The 22181-nt window shown below is 43.5% G+C and overlaps 1 protein-coding gene across 1 annotated transcript in view; it reads left to right on the forward strand.

Annotated features, from left to right (window-relative positions):
- Positions 1–22181, forward strand: part of LOC118770151 (ras-related protein Rap-1b-like) — a 43737-nt gene that overhangs the window by 12406 nt on the left and 9150 nt on the right. Inside the window, exons 2-5 of the mRNA XM_036517635.1 lie at positions 11888–11967; positions 19197–19265; positions 20306–20362; positions 21999–22139. Of these exons, the coding sequence (XP_036373528.1) occupies positions 11911–11967; positions 19197–19265; positions 20306–20362; positions 21999–22139 (324 nt within the window). The 5' untranslated portion in view covers positions 11888–11910. The remainder of the gene's footprint in view (positions 1–11887; positions 11968–19196; positions 19266–20305; positions 20363–21998; positions 22140–22181) is intronic.

The following is a 22181-nucleotide window of genomic DNA, read 5'->3' on the forward strand; positions in this document are numbered from 1 at the left end:
AACCATTCTCAGGTGGGAAGCAGAGGTTTGAGCATGAGTGAAAACATGTTCTGTGTCTGAATTGTTGTCTGCAAAGTTGTCTACAAAATTTTTACAGGGTATGTCACAAATTGAGTAGCTAAATATCAGGCAACATCTTACAAGCCTTTACAATTATTTGACATTTCTTAAATATCGACATTAATATGTAGCCTATGTGTAGTTACAGCTAATGTGGGATACCAAATGCAATCATAAACTAGCTTGCCAGGTTAGCAAACATGCACTACAACAAGGCTGAAAAATCCAAATCTCCTGTCAGTTACATGCAGCATAAATATCCGTCATTCTCTCCAAGGACAGTGGCAGTGTCTTTTTCACTACATTGCCCAACCTTGACTTGTCATGGTATTCCCGTGGTATTCCCTGACTGTGTCATTATGCAGCATTGTATAGCTGATATAGTGGATATTCGGCATCCATGTTTCCTCTGTGTATGTGTGGTGCAAATGTTATCTGTCATAGATTTTCTGTCAGAGATTAATTGCTAGGATCTGCTTTCTGCACTAAAGAAAAGACAGATTCAGATTTGCTTTAGTGGAATGCTGCCCGAGCCAGGTCCTCTTGAGTAGTATCATCTATATCAAATGAATACTAAAAATGAATGTGACTACTTCAGACACATACTTGAGGTGTGTTGAGCACTTAAGTCAGTCAGTCAGTAATGGAAAGGCCTTTAAAACATAGAGGAAGGTGGCCTTATGGGATGTTGTTGGCTATTCCAGCTTTGTGGTAATTAAGTGCAATGCCACAGAGGTCAGCAGGGAATTAATGTTTAAGGGTGGGTCAGATGAAGCTGGTCAGATGTTAAACAAGCCATGTCAACAATCAGCTGTCATGTATACATTTAAAATGAATGAGAGATGGAAGAAGAGGTCACTGGTGGCTGTGGTGTTGACCTAAGGGCCTGTGGAACATAGATTCTGGTCATTGTGTTCATTAATTTTCATTTTGCCTCAGGGCATATTTTTGATGAGGCCTTCTTTGTTGAAGTAGCGTCACCTGGATTTTCAGGTGTAAATCAGTTGACAGCAACAACAACAAAAAAACTTGCCATTGAGATCAGAAACTCCAGGGTCTTTATGAAAGGCAGTGTTTAGCAGGATGGCCTCACAAGACCACAGCTTCTCCTCCTCTGCTGTGGTCCTGGAAGGAGACCAGCGTGAGCTCTGGAAACTGTCACTTAAGCTGCCCATCATCTCCTCTCTTCCCCAGCCCTGATCCCAGAGCAAAACCACAAACGGCCATTACAGGGTCAACCCCAAAAACAGGATCTGACCAGCTCTTTAGAGCTTCCTGCATTTGAAAACTCACAAATTCACCCACACGAAGGTGCATTTTTTTTTTTTTTTTTTTAAAGTGGTTGCCCTTGTCACTCTTCAGGGTTGTGGGGTACAGCTGCTGGCAAACACCATGTCCAAAGTTCTTCATTACTGATTCTTCAGTGTAAAGTCAGAACAGTCATTGCCTCACTTTTGCTTGACACTGTATCCACACCCATTCCCCAACCCCCACTTGTACACGGAATCATCTGCTGGAATTTTTTCTTGAAGCTCAAGCCAAGTATGAAGGCATCTGATGCGCCTTGTCACTTTGCTCCAGCCTCCTTTTCGATCTCTGCCGAGTGATTTTGATTTCTTGTGAGACTAAATTCTGTGCTTTTTTTTTTCGCGATGGTAGAAGACGACAGCTTATCTTCTTAAAGTGCAGTCCGAGGGCTGAGATAATCCAGCGCAGAGCTGTGTCACTCTGCCAGTGTTGATTGCTTTAAACTGTCCTTGTGCTTTGATCTTATCGCCTGGTGAAGAGCCTGCGGCATGAATATTTAATGGCAGGTAGAAGCTCCTGGTTCTCTGAGGGCCAGACCAAAAGCACATTCTGATCTGTGTGAGGCCTGATGTCAATGGAGAGGAGTCTCAAGGCAGTCATCATGCGTAGTTTCACTCCAAAGCGGGTGTAACAGTAGTCCACACCTAATTAGCACTGTTGCAGAACTTTGTCTGTTGACCTCATAGGTAACGGGATCACTCCTCCTTCGGGGAGGGTAGACTTAAATCGCTATTCTGGTACTGAAATTCAGTGGTGAAAATCTTAACATTTGTTGGTGGAGCAGTTACTGTCTTCCTCCCTGGCACGACAAGAACACAAGCTTGGTCTGATCAGCGCTTTTCGCCTCTGAGCTAAATTAACACATTAGGACAAGTGAAAGTAGCGTGTCTAATGTCTGAGGCCTGCATACGTAAACCAAGCGCTCCATTTTTCTTGTGCAAAACCACAGACTTTCAAACAGTCGTAATTTGAACTCGACCACGTGCAGGGTTACAATTCCACAGAGCTGCGGAATTCCATCCCTGCTGGCTGCATCTGGGCGGAGAACGTCAGGGGCAAGAGTGCGGCAGCGAGGCTGTTTATACGGCATCGCATATGCAGTGGGTGCTTCTGTGAAGCTACAGAGGTACTCTTACGCCTAGCCTCCAGCGCAGAGCTGAGCCTGGTTTGATTCAGTTTCAAATTCAAATTCAGTTTTTATTGGTCTGAAGAAACAGACAGACAGCTTCATTGTGCTTCTTATTCAAAAGTCCGTGACTTTTGAATTGTCTGATGTGATAGGGTAGAATTGTTTCATATGACAGTTGAGCATTTATGGAGTATGAATTTATGTCCTTGTGAAGATGTTTGGCATCATATCCCCTTGAGTAAAAACATTGCCTAAACTCCTTGCTTGATAAATGTATCAGTGGATTCTTTGGTGGCTATGGTGTGTAGTCTAAGCATTATTTTGGAACTTGGCACACATTTTTGTTAAATAAAGAACCAACAGAGAAATGTATGTTCAGGTGGCAGCTTGTCGTGACAAGAAGTGGTAGCAAAAGAGGAATGTATAAATGACTAATACGAAACATTTGATTCAAAGAAATTGCCTGAAAATAGGTCTTTGAACTTTTTAGCTTTCAAACAGTGTTAAAATCTCTTTGGAAGACGCACGTAAACTATGGAACTGACAACATTGTTTCACAACAAACTGTCTGACATGATTAGTTGGATTGATTGACATTGGTCGTGACTGGAAATTTGAATAGACAGCATGCTGAAAGTGATATTGGAGCCATTTAATTAAAATGTGTTGAAAGCTACAAAGAGGGTCCCTCATTACCCAGTGGTGCCCAGTTTCCATTTTATGCTGTCACCTGTACAGTCCCATTAAGCCTTCTGCTACTCACATATAGGGCAAATGTGTGGGCAGTAGGAAGTCCCAGCTGGCTCAGATGTGTGTGGCCTAAAAGGTGGTGTCCCCAGTGTGTCTGTGGTGTATGACAGTGACACATGTGATGGAGACCTTAGGACAGTCATGGTGGTGTGAAGTGTCAGCTACAGCTTTTGGGGAATAATTTTCACCTTCTCACCAAGATCACTGAGAGCTTGGTAAGTGTGGGTACTCCTTGATCGAGGCGGTCATCTGTTGAAGCAGCAGTGTGCTGTAGTGGCTAAGGAGTTCTGCTTGTAGCCCAGAGATTGTGGGTATAATTCCATGGAGCACTGCTGTTGTAATTTTGAAAGGTGCTTAACATGAATTGCTTCAGCAAATAGCCGGAGTAAATTGATAACATATGTAAACATATGCTCTACAAGTTGCTCTGGAGAAGGGAATCTGCTAAGAAATGTGCAATTTGTAATGTAGCGTGATTTTGAAGCCCTCCTGGAAATTTCTCTGTCAGTGACGCTGGAATAGTGTAGAGGATACCTCTGCAGAGTTTTAGCTCTTTAAGTTTTTGTGGCTGATAGTGTTTGCGGTTTGATCATACGGTTTTTGATCATCCAAAAACGTCTGTATGTAACATGCACAGTAGCTCATAGGGCTCAGGTTCATCCTGCTTCTTTCCTAAGCTTTCATTCATTTTCCAGCAGGGCTGTATTCTTATTATAGTCTCAGGTTTCGCCTGGGTTGACCTGCCTTGTTTAGTAATACTTTGTGAGATATGAATCATTGTAATATGTAAGTTAACAGTAAGTCGATTGTGTAAGTTGGTTTCCACTGTAATGGGTCATACCTCAGTCATACCTGTGCACTCTGACATCACTGTGTTGCAAATCCTTCTAATTGGTCATAGGCCTCATCTTCTGTGACCTTTGAAGGCCACCAGATGTTGTAATGGTGCTGGAGTGAACTCATTTGGTATAATCACCCAGACCTGTGCATTGCCCATTAAAGTCTATGTTTCAATGGCTTTCCTGAGGCCCCTTAATAGGGCCACTAACATAATTTATTTTACATATTCACTGAACTTGATACTTACTAAAGGAATTCAACTTAAGTACCTTGCTAAATGATACAACATTGGTGCCCCGACCAGGATTTGAATCTGCCACCATTTAGTTAAATGGCTTGTTCACTGACCACTATACTGCTCCAACATTTTACAAGTAGAAAAATCATTTATTAGGGCCGCTTGTTTGACGGTCTTGACAAGTGCAAAATTGGTTTGAGTATTTTCTCTTTCTACATTTCAATTTGAAATTCTGAAATTGATGTAGGCCACCATAGTGAGTGATACGGATTTTATGACCTAATTAAGACCTCTGATTGACACTTCAAATTTCAAATTCAAATTCACACTTCAAACACTCAAATTTCCTTCGGGATTAATAAAGTATTTCTTATCACCTTTTTTGCATTCTCTTCAGTATTGAAACAGATGTGTGCTGCCAGTTGGTGCTTTGTGCAATCTACCCACATTGCACTTTGTAACTGAGTTCCAGTAACAGATTTAAGTATGTGTTGCTTTTTTTCATGTCTTACTCAACGTGATAGGCGGTCGCTGAAATTCATGAAGGATGTTATGTATGTTGAGTAAGGGAAGAAAGACATAGCACTTGCTAAAATACGCTACACGTGATGGTTAGAGGCCTGTTGACCCGTACAGGCATACACAGCCTGGATAACTGTGTTTTGTAAAACTCACATTGCCTCCGAATATATGCTACAGTAAGTCATTTTCCTTGCTGAATTCTTTTCCTCACTCGTCCCTTGAGTCATAGTGCGCAATGTCATTTTCAGTACCCTCCACCTTCTGGTCCCATGAGGGAGGTGAAGGCCGCTCTGTGGAGCCACTCTCCTTTGCACACATGGAAAAATGCATTTCCTTTCTGTGGAAATGAACCCATAGGTCATGTAGGCTGTACAGAGCCCGCTCAGTGCAGGTGAGTTTCTGTCTCTTACAGGCATCTTGGGGTAGGTATAACGAGGTGGCTGGGGCAGTAACCGCCTGTAGCCAGTAACCACTGCACTGGGGAGGTAGGAAGAGTGTCCCTGCAGCATCTTCTCAAAAGCCCTGAGGCTGGCATTCTTGTATGAATATGACCTAAGCCTATTTGGCTAAGATCTGAAACTCTACTGAAGCTGCAGACAAAGTATTAAGCCTCAGACACATGTACTTGCTGCATTTGTTCATCTTATTCACTTCACATTAGCTTTAACTGCATTTTAAGTCACTGTATGTCCTTTGGTAACACTATACATTCCTCTCATGTCTGGATGTCACTTTCCACCACAGAGCTCCACACAAACTAAGGCACATGAAGGGGAGAGCCAAAGCAAAGTGCAGAGATGAAAGTTGGATAATGAGGTCAGCAGTGGGATGGAGATTACACTACAGCTCCCAATTGGGCCCATGTGATCGCAGGCCAAGCCTGCCCAGAGTCCCTGGCAGCTCCAGACAGCCTGTTGTGAAGGCATATTTCAGTGCGCTTTTAATGTGTGTGACGCAACACATGTGCTAGGTGGGCAGCACAGCTTGAACATGGTAACACATGTCCAGGAGCTGTGTACAGCGCTGTAAAACACTGCAGCAGATGTAGCATTGTACCTTCAGCCAGACCAAGTTCCTCCCTTCTTGCTCCCACTCCGATGTCTCCGGTGACCACCACCACGTGTCTTCTCCTGGCCTGATAGTGACAACAGTATGAGTAGCCTAATAGTCATGAGTAGGTGTGTCCAAACTTTTGATCGGTACAGGTCCTCTCATGCTCGCTATGGGTTAGCGTTACAAACCATCAACTTCAGTATTCCACTGTATCCAGCCTGGAAATCCCACTGTAGCCTAGTGACACTGTTTCTGTAAGGAAAGCATTATAGCTATTACACCTTTACTGAAACCGCTGTGATGTGTTCATACAGCTGCCCTCCCCACCCACCCCACCCCCCAACCATAATAAACAGCGCCATATTTAACCCTTTTTAGATCAAGGGAGAGTGTTAATCGCTCGGGATGTAGGATGATGAGGGGTCTCGGAGGCTCCCCATGACTTGGCCACGGCTGACTTCCTGACAGCGGGGCGGTTCTCATATCCGCTGGCGTGGAGCCCCTCTCCCCTGTCGGGAGGCTGTGGTCTAATTGGTAGTTCCGATCTAGAGAGAGAGAGAGAGAGAGGCTGGGGGAGGGTAAAATTGAGCATGATGGCTTTGAGGATGATAAAAATAGAATTGTTGTTGCTGCAGCAGTGTAGTAAATGCAGCTGACTGATATTGATTGGAGCCCAAGTGGTTGAAGGCTGATGGTGGATGCAGATGGATTACGCCCCAAGCACTGATCCTGAAACAGTTTGATTTTTTTTTTCTTTTTCCTATTCCACATTATAGTTTTAGTTTGGATGAGGGTTCACTAGCTGATCACAAGCTGTGATTGTCCTTAAGAATGTACGAGTCTTAAGGTTAATTAATTGGCAGTACTTGAAAGCTACACTCAGTCGTACACAATACAAAGGCCTTTACATTTCTACAGCACCACACAGAAAGTTGTCATATTCACTCCTGAACAGTTCATTACATCCTCCAGGCCAAACCGTAACAGCTGCACATTCTTTCACAGTGAGATTACCTCTTTGTTTTACTCTGCAGATTCAGCGCTTTGAATAAGGTATTGTAATTTACCTCGTATCTCCAGCGCCCCCCAGCTTTTTGTGCATGGCTACATATTGTTCTTGGCAGTATTTTATAACATGCATCTCTGCTTAAGTTTGGAAAAAATGCATGAAGACACTTGAGTGAGATGGCAGCATTGTCTCTCTTTCATGATGCATAAATGAATACCTTTATCTCTGCAACAGAATTTTTAATACTGAGATCATTTAAATGCACATGAGTTAGTTTTAATGTACTGTACCTCCTTGTCCTGTTCGTCATCTGCATTTCAGTGGGGACCGTCAATGCTGCTCAGCTGTAGGGTCATAGTATAGCCTCCCAGCGCCGTGGGGGTCTGTTTTACAGTCTTGGACCAGTGCCAGTAAACTGCACCAGGCGCTGTGTTCAGGCCAAATGGCATGCGTATGAACTGATGGACACTGTCAGCAGGACACTCTGCAGCACTTTCTCCCTGGAGGGTTTTGAATCTAAGGGAGCACTTCCACTCGCCTGTCTGTAATCCCTGCTGCGGAGGAAGCCCTCATAATGTGTCCTCCCCTGGCCCTCTCAGCCCAGCCAGTCGCAAGTCCCATCTGCTTTCCTCTGGGTTCTTGTTAGCTGTCACCCTCTCAAGTACCCTGTGGTTGGTATGTAGTCTTACCCTTGCATTTGTGTTGCATTTGAATTTTACATTTGACAAGAAGTATTTATATTTGTATGTTGACGTTAAAGATGAATCAACATACAAATGTAGATGTGTATAGTATAAACATTCGGTTTGAAGGTGCTGGGTATGAGTCAGTCCTCAAAAATCAAATAAATCCTGTTTGTTCTGTCAGTGGAGTGTATAATTTGTTACATTTGTGTCAGCTGTTAACATTTCGTAACGTAATACCAGGATTAAGTGAATCATCGTGAGACCATTTTAGTTTGCAGGAAGTGGTGAGTTGCCATTTGGTGCATATATAGATTGAAGCATCATGAGGAAAAAGATTAGATCTGTATGCAATTCAGTCATTTGATACACTGGCATTACTTTATTACTTTATTATCCTGGAATACAGTTACTTTAGGACATATTGTAAATCTGGTTTGTCATCTCTCAAGAGAACCTCTTCCATTGGACAGTCTGATGCCAGGGAAATGTCACCCATCGCACTGACAACATTTGAATAGCGCTGTAATTTTGTGTGGTACTGAGGAATAGGACAAGATGTGAATTCACACTTTGGGGTTAACTTCAGAATCCAGACACGGCCTCGGATTTTCATACGTAAAGAGATCTACAGCTCTCTTCACCTCAGGTGCACAGCTGGAGCTTCCTCAGGAGGAACTAGAATGAATCCCCCTTGGAACTCCAAACAAGATTACATTCCAAATGGAATAACCTGACAACTCCAGGCTTTTCCTAGAGTAGGGATGGTAAGATTCACCGATTTGCATCGGTGCACCGGCATAAAAGTCCACGATGTGATTGCCCCGATTTAAAAAAGTGTGCACCAGATACAATTTGGGATGAACTTGGGATGCATCGGTTCTAACATCTTTGCATCGGTAAAATCCAATTAATTTATATATAATTATCAGTAGAGGCCCTATGCCTTTATTATTTAGAAATGTGACCAATAATTTTATATTTAGATATAAATTCCTCCTCTCTAATATGAAGTAAAAATTGCACTTTTTTAGTTAGTTTATGATTTGCTGTCTGCTCAAGAAGAACCAAAGAAATAAAATCAAACTATCTGTACCATATTGAATTGCACAGCACCGTATTCTTTTGCATCGCATCAAATCGCGTTGAATCGCATTTTGTTGAATCAAATCGTGTCGAATTGTACTGCATCGCAATAGGGGTGAATCATATCGTATTGCATTAGTAGTTGCTTAATATGTATCTTTAATGTGTAGGACAGTTGGCAATGCATCGAGATGAGTATCGCTTCCGATGCACATCCCTATCCTAGAATGACGTACTTTTCCATTTCCACTGTGACCCCTCTAAAACAGTCAGGCCATATTTGCACTTTTGCACACCTTTGTGTAAGTGGTCCGCTTGTAGAACAAGGGTCTGGTCCTTGCAGCGGTTTCTGTGCTGCTCGATTTGGATGGTCTCTGCGCCTTCTCACCATTTGAGAACCGCCTCCCAGTCGTCCTCGCCAACAAAAATCAGTCTCAAGTACATCAGGTTCTGTTTGTATGGGGGGAGCCGGATGACATCATCTCAATGTGGGAACATGGAAGAATCTCATTCCTTGAGTTGCTGTTTGTGTCTGACCTTTTAGTGAGGATGAGCCGGGGTTCTGGCTGCCAGGAGAACATGCAAACATGGAGCTGCCCTGTAATTAATGCACAAGCTGACATGGAGGCCTTCCTTCAAGATTTTGTTTTTGCATTTCGAGATGAATTTTCTGAAGTATTTTAGTAATTTAAGAGAAACCTTACATGGCCCCCATATTTCTTCAGGATAAAATGTTGATATATGGGGGGAAAATTGTTTTAAAAATGAGGCCATAAAACACTCTCTCCCTCTGTAATAAGGAGAAATTTCCTAAAAAGTGTTTTTCTTAAAGGTTGTCTCTGTATTTATTCACTTTCTGGGTTATCAGATAAACTACAGTATATTCCAGGTCTTGGAGAGGTGAGAATTTCAGCAAATATGAGTAGATTGGCCAGAATAGAGTAGGTCTAGCTCTTCATGAAGTTTCCCTCACTGTTTTCTCCTTTGGGGTTAGCTTAAGTCTTGACATTGGATGATTTGTTTGTTACTTTCTTTCTCATGCATGTAACCGAGGTGACGGCAGGGTGGGACTGGTTTGACAGAAAGGCCGATCCGCTTTGGAGGTTGTTCGGTTCTGCGTTCCTCTTTTTGAACTGAAAAGGACCAATAGGCAAAGAGTTGCACATGAATAGTGTACATGAAACAAACTCAGAATAGATGTGTGTGGTGTGAACACCTGATTAATGAACCTTTGATTTCATTTCTTTTTTTTATGGTCGTCAGAGCATAGCCACACACATGTGTTAGTTAAAAATTCACTTCATATTCTCGCCAAACTTTTGAAATAGGACTACAGTATGTCTCTTTAGTGTTTGCTGGTTTTGACAGGTCAACGGCGCACTTTAGCGGATAGTTTACCTATGTTAGTCTGTCCGAAAAGTTTCCTACAGTCGGTCCCCTTGTGTTATGCAAACAGTAGCACACGGAACAATGAAAGCTCACTTTTCTTGTTTGTTTGTAATGAGGCAGAGACAATGCGGGGATTGACAGTGGAGAGCTGGGTCTTGTGATGTACGCCAGCTGTTTGGGCAGTAAACAGGCCCCTCTTCACATCTCGGTGGTGGTGATGGTGGTGGTGGCTGCAGGGTTTTGCTGGAATGTATTTCAGATATAAAGTCTGTGGTAATATTGAGTGTCATTACTACAGATCTGACTTGAGGCAAAGCGTAGCCAGTGTTTGTTGAGTGTAGAGCCGGCCGTTGAGAGAGGGAGCGAGAGAGAAAGCGTGAACCGTGCACATCTTCCCCTCACTTTCAGACAGTGCTATTTTAGTTTGCGCTCACTGCCACTTTGATTTATACTCTTCAGAGAGGGCGTGGCAAGGAGGTTGCCACAGTGACAATGCTGTGAGAACCCTCCCAGTCACCCGCATACAGCTGAGTCAGCATGAGAGATGTGTTGCTGATAGGAATCTTGGTGTTTGTTTATGATACATTGGTATGTAGCGCCTTTTGAAGAACCGGTCAGATGTTTATGAACATACAACGATAACACCTCTCTCAACACGGGATTTCTGCTGTAGCTGAGAAACTTTGAAGGAAATTAAAGTTTGCCTCCCTCTCTAGTTGCCAGTAGGTTGTGAATGACAATTGCCTCGCTGTGAGCACAGCTTTCCAATCTCGATTCATTACATTAGATTCTTGTCATTTAACAGACGCTCTTAACCAGAGCTACTTACGTAAGTTACAGTTTTTTTATGTTATCCATTAATACAGCTGAATGTATTACTGAGTCAGTTTTTACCTAGTTCATTACCTTGCCCAAGGGTACAGCAGGAATGCTCCAGTCAGGAATTGAACCAGCAACATTTCGGCTACAAGGCCTGCTGCTTACCACTATGCCACACTGCCACCCCAGATTTCTCTGGTTCACGTCTCTGATATTTTTGTCGTTGGGTCACAATCAGTGGTGAACAAAAAGGCACGTTTCGCTGATGTGTCAGCTTACCCCACGTTCACAAGCATAAGCATGATAGCAATTTAAGCACTGGTTGGTGTTGGGGTTAGTTGGTGTTTTTCCACCTCATGTGATTAGCTAGACTTAGCATTTGGCACCAAAGGTAATAACACCAAATATTTTTTTTATACATCACAGTATTTTTTATCTGTGGTAATGTCATGCTAAATTTTGAACCAGCAAAGCCCAAAAACACATTCAGGTCTACTTGAAGTGGCAAGAAATGACATGATGAGTTTGTGCTAATGTGGTAATAGAGCCTGCTGCTTCGTTGAGAGGAAGTCAACACCCTACTGGGTGTTATGAAAACACCCAGCCGCAGAGCTATCAATAAATGACACGAACAACAACAACTTAATCAGTCGTATGAATTTACACCGATACATTCCTCCCAAAAAACTGCACTGTATAATTTTATGCAAATACATGGCAACCCTGCAGCTGGAGTTTATTTTTTACCGTAACATGAAAAAAGTCCAGCTGAATAAATAAGTAAGGTAATTACTGTAAGTAATAAAAAGCGGAGCTTGGAGCAAAGACATAAACACAACCCCTCAGAAACTAGGGTTGACACTACAGGTCTAAGGCATTGGTCACAGTCGTATGTCACGGTAGAAATTTTCTTCTGGCCTGTTGTTGGAAGTGTTTAGGTTATGAATAAAGGTGGAAGTTTCTGTTACAGTAACTATCTCTCTAAATTTGTTTCTATACAGGTTGATACCGGACACACTGCAGAATGCGTGAATACAAATTAGTAGTCCTGGGTTCAGGGGGCGTTGGAAAATCTGCTCTGGTAAGTTCCTTTTAACTATCTCTTTATTGTCTCACCTTCAATCCCGCACAGAGCTTTTCTCTGAAATGATCAGTGGCATATTACCAGTAAGTCCATACATATTTAAATTTTCAGTTGAATCTTGGAAAGGTGACGTATCCATCATTAGTACTACACTAGCATTGCCCTTTCACTGTTGATTAGGACACCAGTATTTCACAACAGTGCTACTGCTGCTTAAATTTGCCCCACTGTCACTGTTCAGCCAATGGTTTGTGTCTGGGGTTTCTCAACCAGATTGAAAACTGAATGCAAACATGCAAACAAATTGTAGAATCAATCTGAATTTGAATCAAACAAGAAATGCAAAAATGAATAAATAAATTATTTTGTCAGGAGAAATATTGTGGCTTAACTCAGTTTATGTAAATAGTTACAGTCTGAATATCATGCCAGTGTATATCATCACACCTGATATTAATGAATGCTTAAATGATTTTTCACTTTTGCTGTTAAATTTACAGCTTCCAACACATTCCATGTAATTGCATGTGGTAAGCTTGTTCATGTCCTCCCAACTTGTTAATACAATTGTATTGAATATAAGTAGGGAAATAATGTGTGGAAAAAAAGCCAGAGCACCACTGCCTGGAGAAACAAAGAAGCCATTGGCTGTCTGTAACACTGAGGCAGTGAGCTGTCCGCTTGACCTCTGCTAGTACATGCCCGGAATGCAAGCCTTTAAATGTACGTCGCATAGACTTGCATGCGTAACTTCTAACAGGAGCTGTTATTATGCAATTTTAAATGTGCATGGTCAATCTGGGAGTATGCTCTACTACACATATCGATCTAACATAATTGTTAGCATGTTGGGAGGCAGTGTAGCATAGCAGGTAAGGAGCAGGGCTTGTAACTGACAGGTTGCTGGCTTGATTCTGTGCAGCAGCACTGTCAGTGTACCCTTGGGCAAGGTACTTAACCCACAATTGCCTCAGTAGAATATCCAGATGTCAAAAAATGTAAGCAAATGTAAGCTGCTCTGGATGAGAGCGTCTGCTAAATAATGGAATGTCCGCTTCTGGTAAACATGTATAGTGCAGGATCCATCTCTGTGCAATGTTTGATAGCAGGGGTGAGGTCACTGTAGCTCTTGTGGTTACAGCTCCTCCATGGAGTCAAACAGAGAGTGTGTCACAAAAAGAATCCAGTGGATTTTGCCTCCATCTGTCTTCTCTGTGCTCAGCGCAGATAACTCCTCCCGGTCACTAGGCAACAGGGGAAACGGTTCCAGTTATGGGAAGGCATGCTGGTCTGAGCAGAGCACATGCTGAATCCCGGCACATGGGATTTATAACCTGGCAGGGTTCGGGCTCAGCCAGTGCAGCTCAGAGAGGACACTGATGCTCCCAATGTAAAGTGTGGCCAGCGTTCTCAGGGCCTCTTTGACCAAATGCTCGTGGACGGTTTAATACCTGCAAAAGCATGACTTCGCACAACACTTCAATATATTTGATAACTTGCCACACTGTCACTTGCCTGTGGGAAAAGTGGGGGTTGCTGCTTTTTCCAGGTAAGCTTTGATGTCTGTGTATTACTGGAAATTCAGATGTGTGACTGCAGAGTGTTGAGATCAGAGCATGCTAGTAAATGTGTAAGAAATGGCCGGCCTGATTCATCATGGCTGGAGGCATTTTTGATTTTCGTTTTTTGGCTTGTATGTTAACACCTTTAGGATGCAAGCCTTAAACTTAGCCCAGGGAGCGGGGCGTCGCTGCATCACGGCTGTTTAAAACCTTGCAGTCAGAATTGTCCTGTATAATATGCCTTGTTTTAAATGCAGTGTGTGCCAATGTTCCACTGATCCTCTAATCACTCAAAGCACATGTGTACTGATGTTCTGCTTAAACATTTCACAAAAGCACAAGCACTCTATGAATGTACTTGTTGTCTGACTCCAAAAGGATCAAAATTAACATTAATGCCAAGTACCCTCCATGAACAGGGTACACCTATAGGCAGGAGCTCTCTGCTTTAAGGATCAGGAGTAATTCAGACATGTTTTCTCCTGTCCCCCTTATTCTTGTTCCTTTATTCTTGGCCATGATACAAGGATTTGCTCTTATGCACAGACAGTTTTGAGGCTAAAGTGGTTTCTCCCCTTACTGAAAACCAAGTTTTTGCTACCAATCAGTATTTCATACAGAAACCTGGGAACTCACCTGAAAGCATAATGTTACCCGTCTCAGGGTCTGTAATTTCTTCCCACTCTGGTATCTATGAGATTCAGATGTAGAGAGGACTGTGAAAGATCTGAGAAAAAGGCGATTATCAGTTTAGATGAAATCATTTTGCCGCCTGCCTCTCTCCCTGGCTCAAACTTTAGTACCTCACAGCTTTAATGGCTGCAATCATAAATTGAAATTGAGCTATCAGTGAACAGAAGAGAATGCCTCGGACTGGAGGTAATCAAATTGATTTGTTTTAATTGCTGAACGTGACTTGGAGAGGCATGTGTGGGGTGCGGCAGGGGGATGTCAGACCCAGATCGGAGCAATGCTGTATCAAGCGATTGTGTAACTAAGCCTAGAGCGTGACTACAAAAATGAGTGCCGTAATCAAAGCAAATACGAAGGAAAGCCGTCTCTCCCAAAATCTGTTCACAAACATTGAGATGTAGTGATTGAGAACATTTCATTTCCCACCACGCTGGAAAAGGCAGCTGTTGGCAATAATTGATTATATCTGCAATCGCAACCATTTGGTGCAATTACTCATTGCTGTTTTGGGCAGGACATTTTTGAAGGAGCGTAGAATTTGAGTGAAACGTGGCATTTTTTTTTTTTTCCTTCACATTTTGCAAGCCTCAGTCCAAAAAACTGGCCTACCTTTTTCTGAAGAAAACCACTTGTTACTTTTCCAGGATTATGATAAACTGTATCCCAGGCCCTGTTGGGCGAAGAGGCCGTGGAACATGCGTCATGTGATCAGCTCCCCAGTGCAGCCCAGTTTAATCTAACCGCCGCACTGCAGCAGGGTGAGAAAGGGCACTGCCATAGTGCGCTTCTCAACAGCTGGAATGTTAATGTTTTACTGCCGTTTGGGGCTCCTTCACTGACGCCATCCAACTCATGGGCCATCTCCGTCCCACCCGCCATGGCACCCAGGCCCTGGGTTGTCTGCCCTGCCTCTAAAGGACAGGAGGGCAGTGCGCCGGATTCGCCGGCTGGCTGGGGTTCAGAGGCTCTCTCGCGCGCAGCCGTCCACATTAGCGCCTGAGTGCCCTCCTGGCAGAGGGTCCCCTGCTTTTTGCATCCTGCATTGTTTTCCTGATGAAGGCGGGCGGCGTGCTGGATCAAGGGGGTGCAGTTGTTTTTCTCTTGGGCAATATGAGGGACAAGCACTTGAGTGGTAGTACCACACCATTGCAAATTAGACTTGAGACTTGAGTCCCTACCCCCCAGCCACTCCCATGTGCAGGCTAGCCAAGTTGTGTACAGGTCCAGGGGACATGCCTATGCCTACTGGCCTAGACATAGTTACCCCTGAATAGTCAAGCATGCACATGCATAGACACTGTAGTAGGTGGCTGTATACTCAGGAAGAAGGTAGCTGTGTGTGTGTTTGTGTGTGTGTGTGTGTGTGTGTGCGTGCACTCCTGCACATTTACTGAGTAAATGTTATTCTTTAAAAAACAAAGTCACTGATTTTCTGAATGCGTGCAGCTTGGAACTAAAATGATGGTGTCAGAATAAGAGCAGAATGTCAGTGCAGGTAGCTCCCACATAAGCAGTGAAAAGAGAGATTTTACATTCATATTCCAGCCTCCCTCAGGTCTGGAGATGTAACCACACCTAACCTTCCCTTAGAATGCCTGAACATGCTCCTCAGTGACTAGTGATATGGGGGATTGGGAAATGGTTTGTTATACTTAAGTTCTAGTTACAACATGTTTGTTGAAATCTTGCACAAAATAGGCAGAGCCAGCAGCAGCTGGCTTTGTAGGAGCTGGCAGCCTGACCCTCTCTGTCTGGGTGTGTGAGAGGTGCAGTTTAGCACATTTGATTCAGCGTCTGTTTTGCTCGCTCATGAATTTCCCTGCTTTAGCGCTCCGGTAAGAAAAGGAGAGGCCATTTTTTAAGTGCAAAAGGACTTGTGATGCGAAGAAGATTGTGTGTGCAGTGTGCGGCTCCTTGGGACTCTGCCCTCAACAACTGATCCAGGATCAGCTTTCTGTACTCAATCCTAATTCAGAAGTGTAGAAGAAAAGTCAAAACTGACACACTGAAAATGACGGGACATCAGAGAGAGACGTATCAGTCTGTTTGCATTCTGCCACTTCACATACATGATATGTTTTCTGTCCCAACATGCTTTTCCTTCTGCATCAATAAGAGGCCCAAAAGCAGAGGCTGATATAAGATAGCATAAGTATACCCCTTGAAACTGCCAATGCCCAGTTAGTCAGTTAGTCATCAGGTTCATTAGAAAATTTGCCTCTCAGAAAAAGGCAGCTTCTCAACCTTGTGCTTCTTTATCATTTTTATGATAAAAGTCATTAATTAATCAAAGGGCAGACCTGTACTTCTGCAGTGAGTTTCTAGCGGTGCATCTGCTAATGAGGGACAGAAGTAAGTGGGTTCAAGTAGACAGTCACTCCTGAGGAAAATGGCAGCCTATGATATAGCTGTACACTCCCGTCTACAGTCTGAGACGGGCCCTCACTTTTTCCCTGTCACAAATGCCCTGCTCTGGAATGAGCCCCGGTGAGTGCTCATCTCCTGATGTCCTTTGTGGTGTTCTCCCGTAGAAAACGGTGACTTTCCGTTGAGTGTCTGGAGTCTCTCACATGCTCACAGCATTGTGGTAGCTGCTCTGCTGGCTCAAGATGTACCACGCAGGAAAGAGGAAGTGAAATATGTCACCGATGAGGTTAGCCAAATAGCACGCCCATCGTGTCTGTACAAAATGGAGACACGCTCACCCCTTTCATCAGTGTGCCGGGTGGGCCTGCAGGGACAGGAAAAGAGGATAGCTTTATATAGATGTGCGCCTGAGCCGTATTTATGCCAAGCCTCTATCTGTAATATAATCCCCTTTTTTTGTCTGTGAAACAGACATGCCTGGTGTGGTGCAGTCGTGAGCCGGACCAGGAAGGAACACAAAGTACTTACTTTGACTTTTGATAAATAGTGTCTGACCCAGCGGTGGAGTGATTCCACCATTGATGAGTAGACTGTTGTGTCTGTCTGGAGTGGCTCCATCGGTCTCTCTTTTTTTTTTTTTGTTTTTTTTTTTTTCCTCCATAGTGTGTGATGGTAAGGATTGATTTCTCAGTCCGAGCAGTGAGTTAATCGACACGGACTCTTGCTTTGCAGACCATCTTGTTGTTGACCGAGATGGACCGGCCAGTGCTGGAATCTGTCCAGGATGGTATTTTTGGTGTGCTTTCAGACACAGTGAACTCTCATCAGTATTTCCACTTTCCATTTCCACTACGGTTAAACCAACTTGAAGACACGACTGTGAAAATGAGATCAGTGGAACTGGATGTAAAAATAGAGGGCTTTAAAGGGACTGAGTGAAAAGGCAGAAACAGTAGTGTTTTGCAGCTCACTCAAGAGCTCACCCAAGAGGGCCTGTGCTTCAGTAAAGTCTAAATGTAGGATCCTAGCAGTCTGTAATGCAGCCCTCTGTCTTTATTATTATTATTATTATTATTATTATTATTATTATTAGTAGTAGTAGTAGTAGTAGTAGTATTATTATTATTATTTATTATTATTATTATTAATAGTAATGCTCATAATGAGAACCAGCCTCAGTATTTAAAAAAAAAAAAAAAAAACACTGTCAATCCTTAGGCATGGGATTGGTTCAGGACCTGCAAGACAGGTGACCCTACCTGTACTGAAGTCCTCATGTGTAGTGGAAAACACACACACCATGGCCTTCAGGAGATTCAGGAGCAGTTTGTAGCTTGTAGTAACAAAACTACCTTGCTCAGTGGCAGTAAGGTTCAAGCCATGACCCACAGGTTTCCAGTACTCTCATCCCTACCAGGCATTGATACTGATAGATCTGTTATTTTCAAGATCAGGTGTTTCATAAGAATAGGAGATTGCTTATCTCTGTTCACAAACCTTTTTGGGCTGCTTGCTAATAGAGTGGATCTAGCTGTTATTACGTGAGATCCCTCTCTGAATTACTAGTCTGTACTCAGCCTTGTATTTTGCAGCTGAAAGTAGTGCTTCCCTCCGGGTTCACACTGTGTTAAGACCGTCCTGACGCCTGCACATTGACATCTGCTGCTGTGTGTTCTCCAGACTTGCCCTGCCACCTGCATTCCTTATGCAATGACCCCTGCCACTGTGCTGTCATTTTGTAATAATCCAGGGTTGGCCAATGTTGCCAAAGTTCCCTCCATTGCAAATTACAGGTTGCTTATTTGTTTCTCGTTCCCCAATAATGTGGCGCATTGAAGCTCAGTGGTGAGGTCTTGGTGAGGTGGTGATGAGGCAAGACAGAAGTGGAAGAGAAGTAACCCCGAAGTAAGAATTTGGCATTTCCATGGAGGACCTTGTTTTAGTAGCCACTTCTTGAACATCTTTTTTTCCTCTTAATTGGGGAAAGATCAGACTGTTCTTGTAGCCCCGCAGCTCAGTGGTGGCTGTTATTTCAAGGAGCCGAGTACTTTGTTTATTCTGTCTCAGTTGTCTGTTCCCATGCCTTCCCATGCCATTCTTTTGCGCTGCCCTTGGTTATTTTCTGTAGTGAAAGGCTGTATCTGTGTTTGCCCAGAGGCACACCACAGTGCTGCATCATTAGTGTCCATTACTGCCCAGTCCACTGTCTGTATCATTTCGCTCTCAGAGTAGCCACTGTAACATGAATGATGATCAAAACTTTCGGATTTCTGTTTTTTTTTGCCTTGTGTCTCGGGCTTTCAGTGCTACTCGTTCCTTTTGATACCCAGTTGTCGTGAACCCAAGGTTAACACTGCTGTGTCTTGAAATCCTTCTCTAAAGCAGATATTTTTATATTTTCATATTACTTTGAAAAATGCAAGGAATGGTAGGAATTTAAAGTATTGATAGCTCCTTCTAGACAAAACATTTAGCACAGTTCACTTTTAATCAGTGAAGATTTGTTTTCCCAGCGGCTAAGATGAGGCCAGTATTTGAAAGTTGGTGATTTAACCGTTCTCTTTGGAATGGCCACTGATGCTTCATTCTTTCCTCTCTTCACAGACTGTACAGTTTGTCCAAGGAATATTTGTGGAGAAATATGACCCCACAATAGAAGACTCGTACAGAAAGGCAAGTGCCATTTCCTCCTGTTGTATTTCCTAAATTCTCTGGAGTGGAAGTGTCAGTGATCAGTTTTTTTTGCCCCCTCATTTGGAGTGTTGACATTCAATCAATCAGGGCACTGCTCTCTGGTGTCATTCTAATGACATCTCCAGGCCATTCAGTTACAGCCTGTATGACCACCATGGTTACAGAACCCCCAAGTAATTTGCTGGGGTTAGAAAACTGGCATTTCCCTCTGGTAACCTCTCACACCAGAGATTGATGCTGCCTAACTGCTAGTAAATTGCTGCTGTGGTAGCAGTCACATTGCATTAGGCAGAGCTGCCTTTGTGGTACATGCTATACACATTATTGTAACCTTAAAACCCATTGTAACCTGGATTTTTACATATTTCCATTGTTGCTTTCTTTTAACTGTTACAAAAAATGTTGATGATCTACTGGGCTCAAAGAGTCTCTGCTCTTGTAATAGATTGAACAGAAAATATTTACAGATTGAACGTCTAATAAGTAAAAAATGTTTATTATACTAATATGAGCCTTTTTAAACTGCACCTTGTCTAGAAGAAAAGAGTACGTAACCACTCTGCGATAGAAACAAACATGTGGCTCCATACCAGTTCTGTCCTGTTCACTGAGTCTATGACTTCACTTCCTGTCATTCCCTTCTCTGTACCCCCCCACCCTGCCTCCTTGGGTCATACAGGCAGGGTCAACCACAGAGGAAGTCAGACACACCTTTCTCCAAATGTGTCAGAGATGGAATAGCTACACCGAGTCCACTCTGAGTATGTGTGTTAATGGTGCTTCAGTGGCAGCTCCCTGGATAAATACCACAGGGCCCTCACTGCTGCCCTAATTAGGTGGCTGGCGGGAGGTGAGCTGCAGTAGAGAGAAGAGGAGAATCCTGCTGGGAGGGATTGGGAATTGTAATTAACCCAGGGGAAGAGAGACCTTGATCCCGTGAAGGTTGATGTTTTGGATGTTGGAAAAAGAACAAACGCATCCCTCTTCACGTGCTGCGATTCACTGTGTTTCCCCCGCAGCAAGTGGAGGTGGACGGGCAGCAGTGCATGCTGGAGATCCTGGACACGGCCGGGACGGTAAGAGAGGGGACCCGCACTGGCAGATGGGCGGCAGCACACACGGGCCCGTGGGGTTTTAGCTCAGATGTGGGAGGAAGGAGGAAACGGGCCAGCGTTGGTCTCCCATCAGCAGAGGAAGCTCTCCCATTTCCTTCCTGGGAGGTCAAATAAGGGAGGCTAGACAAACGGCTCAGATTCCCAGTGCTATCCTAGCAGTGCATCAGCTGTAGCAGCTAGCATAGTTAGGTGTCCAGGAAAAATCTGATGGCAGACACAAACTTGAAAGGTTTGGGAAGTTTTGTTTTAGAAAGACTAGTAGAGCCCTGTAAATACTGAGGGACACTGCTTTTTAAGGTCTGTCCTCTTCACATCGCTAGTGGTTTAAAAAGGAGACCAATCAGATTGTGTCTGGTAGGATGTCAAACCAGGATTAACTATTAAACGTATTTTCAGTTGGATGTACAAAGCCTTCAGTCTTTTAAAAAAAACACTCCTTCACGTTCAGTGGTGTCTTCAACACTGTCCCACTGCTACCAAACAGCCTTTTCCATGCTGCACAGTCAGCAAGCTTAGTTTGATTTCTGTCATGTCGCTTATATCTGACATACTAGGGTAAAACCATAGATATCAAAACATAGATGTCGCGTTTGCGATTTGACATGTGTCTGCATGGTCGCCATATTGGAGCAGTCAAGATCCGCTGGTAAACAAATACAATGTGTATTGAGAGATGCAGACTTCTCTTCAAAATCGACTGTAACTAGCTTAATTCTGAACCGATTTTCATGAAATTTGGTTTGTTATAAACGTGAGAAATTGAACATGATACTAGTTACTTATTGGAATTAAATTCTAAGTTATTGGGGGCGGATGTAATCAGCTCTATGCCAAAACATTAACCTTCTGAATAGCCACAACGTCCTCTGGGACATACAGGCCCCAATCTATGAATAGGCAACATCAAGTGTAAATTATTTAGAATTTCTGCTGTTTAGGCTTTGTCCCTCACGTTGTGGAACCACATAAAGATCCTCTGTTAGAGGGTGCAAAATTACTTACTGCTGCCCCACACTGGACAGAATAGTGAATAACATACACCCAGTACACATGACTGATTAGCAGGTCCTTGAGTGAATATCAGATATTTGCTCTTCCACGGCAGGAACATCTATTTTGGTCATGATGTAGCCACAGTAGACAGATCATCACAGAATAATGGCTAATTCTGGATACAGATCAATTAATTGCTCCTTACACTCTGGGAATTGCGCTTTCAATTGCGACCAAAACCCTCTGATGATGGCTGCCCCTTGGCAGGTTAAGGTCTCCACTTTTCAGTTAAAGTACGGTAATACGTGGTGATCTGCCCCATTGAGGAAGGCTTCATTTTTAGCACAGAGGGGCTTCTGTACTGCTTCCTGGGTCAGGGGTTGTGCGATGACCTGTGAAATGTATTATCACCCTCTACTTCATTAATGTGACTCAAGAAGGCTAGTTTAACTTTTTGTGTCTTTTCTTCATAACGTTTTGAGTCAGGATTATTGCTGGGTAAGGAAGTCCTGGAATGGCCATTAGAGGCACAGAGCAGAGATAAATCTGTCCAGCTATCCCCAGATCCACAACATGTCTCTGCCTCCTCTCACTCCTCCACCAGGAACAATTCACAGCCATGAGGGACCTCTACATGAAGAACGGCCAGGGCTTTGCGTTAGTATACTCCATAACGGCGCAGTCCACGTTCAACGACCTGCAAGACTTGAGAGAACAGATCCTCCGAGTGAAAGACACCGACGACGTGAGTCCTCGTCCTCAGTGCATTTTATCCAGAGCCGAAGCG

This window comes from Megalops cyprinoides, chromosome 23 (assembly GCF_013368585.1).
Source record: "Megalops cyprinoides isolate fMegCyp1 chromosome 23, fMegCyp1.pri, whole genome shotgun sequence".
NCBI classification, from domain to species: domain Eukaryota; kingdom Metazoa; phylum Chordata; class Actinopteri; order Elopiformes; family Megalopidae; genus Megalops; species Megalops cyprinoides.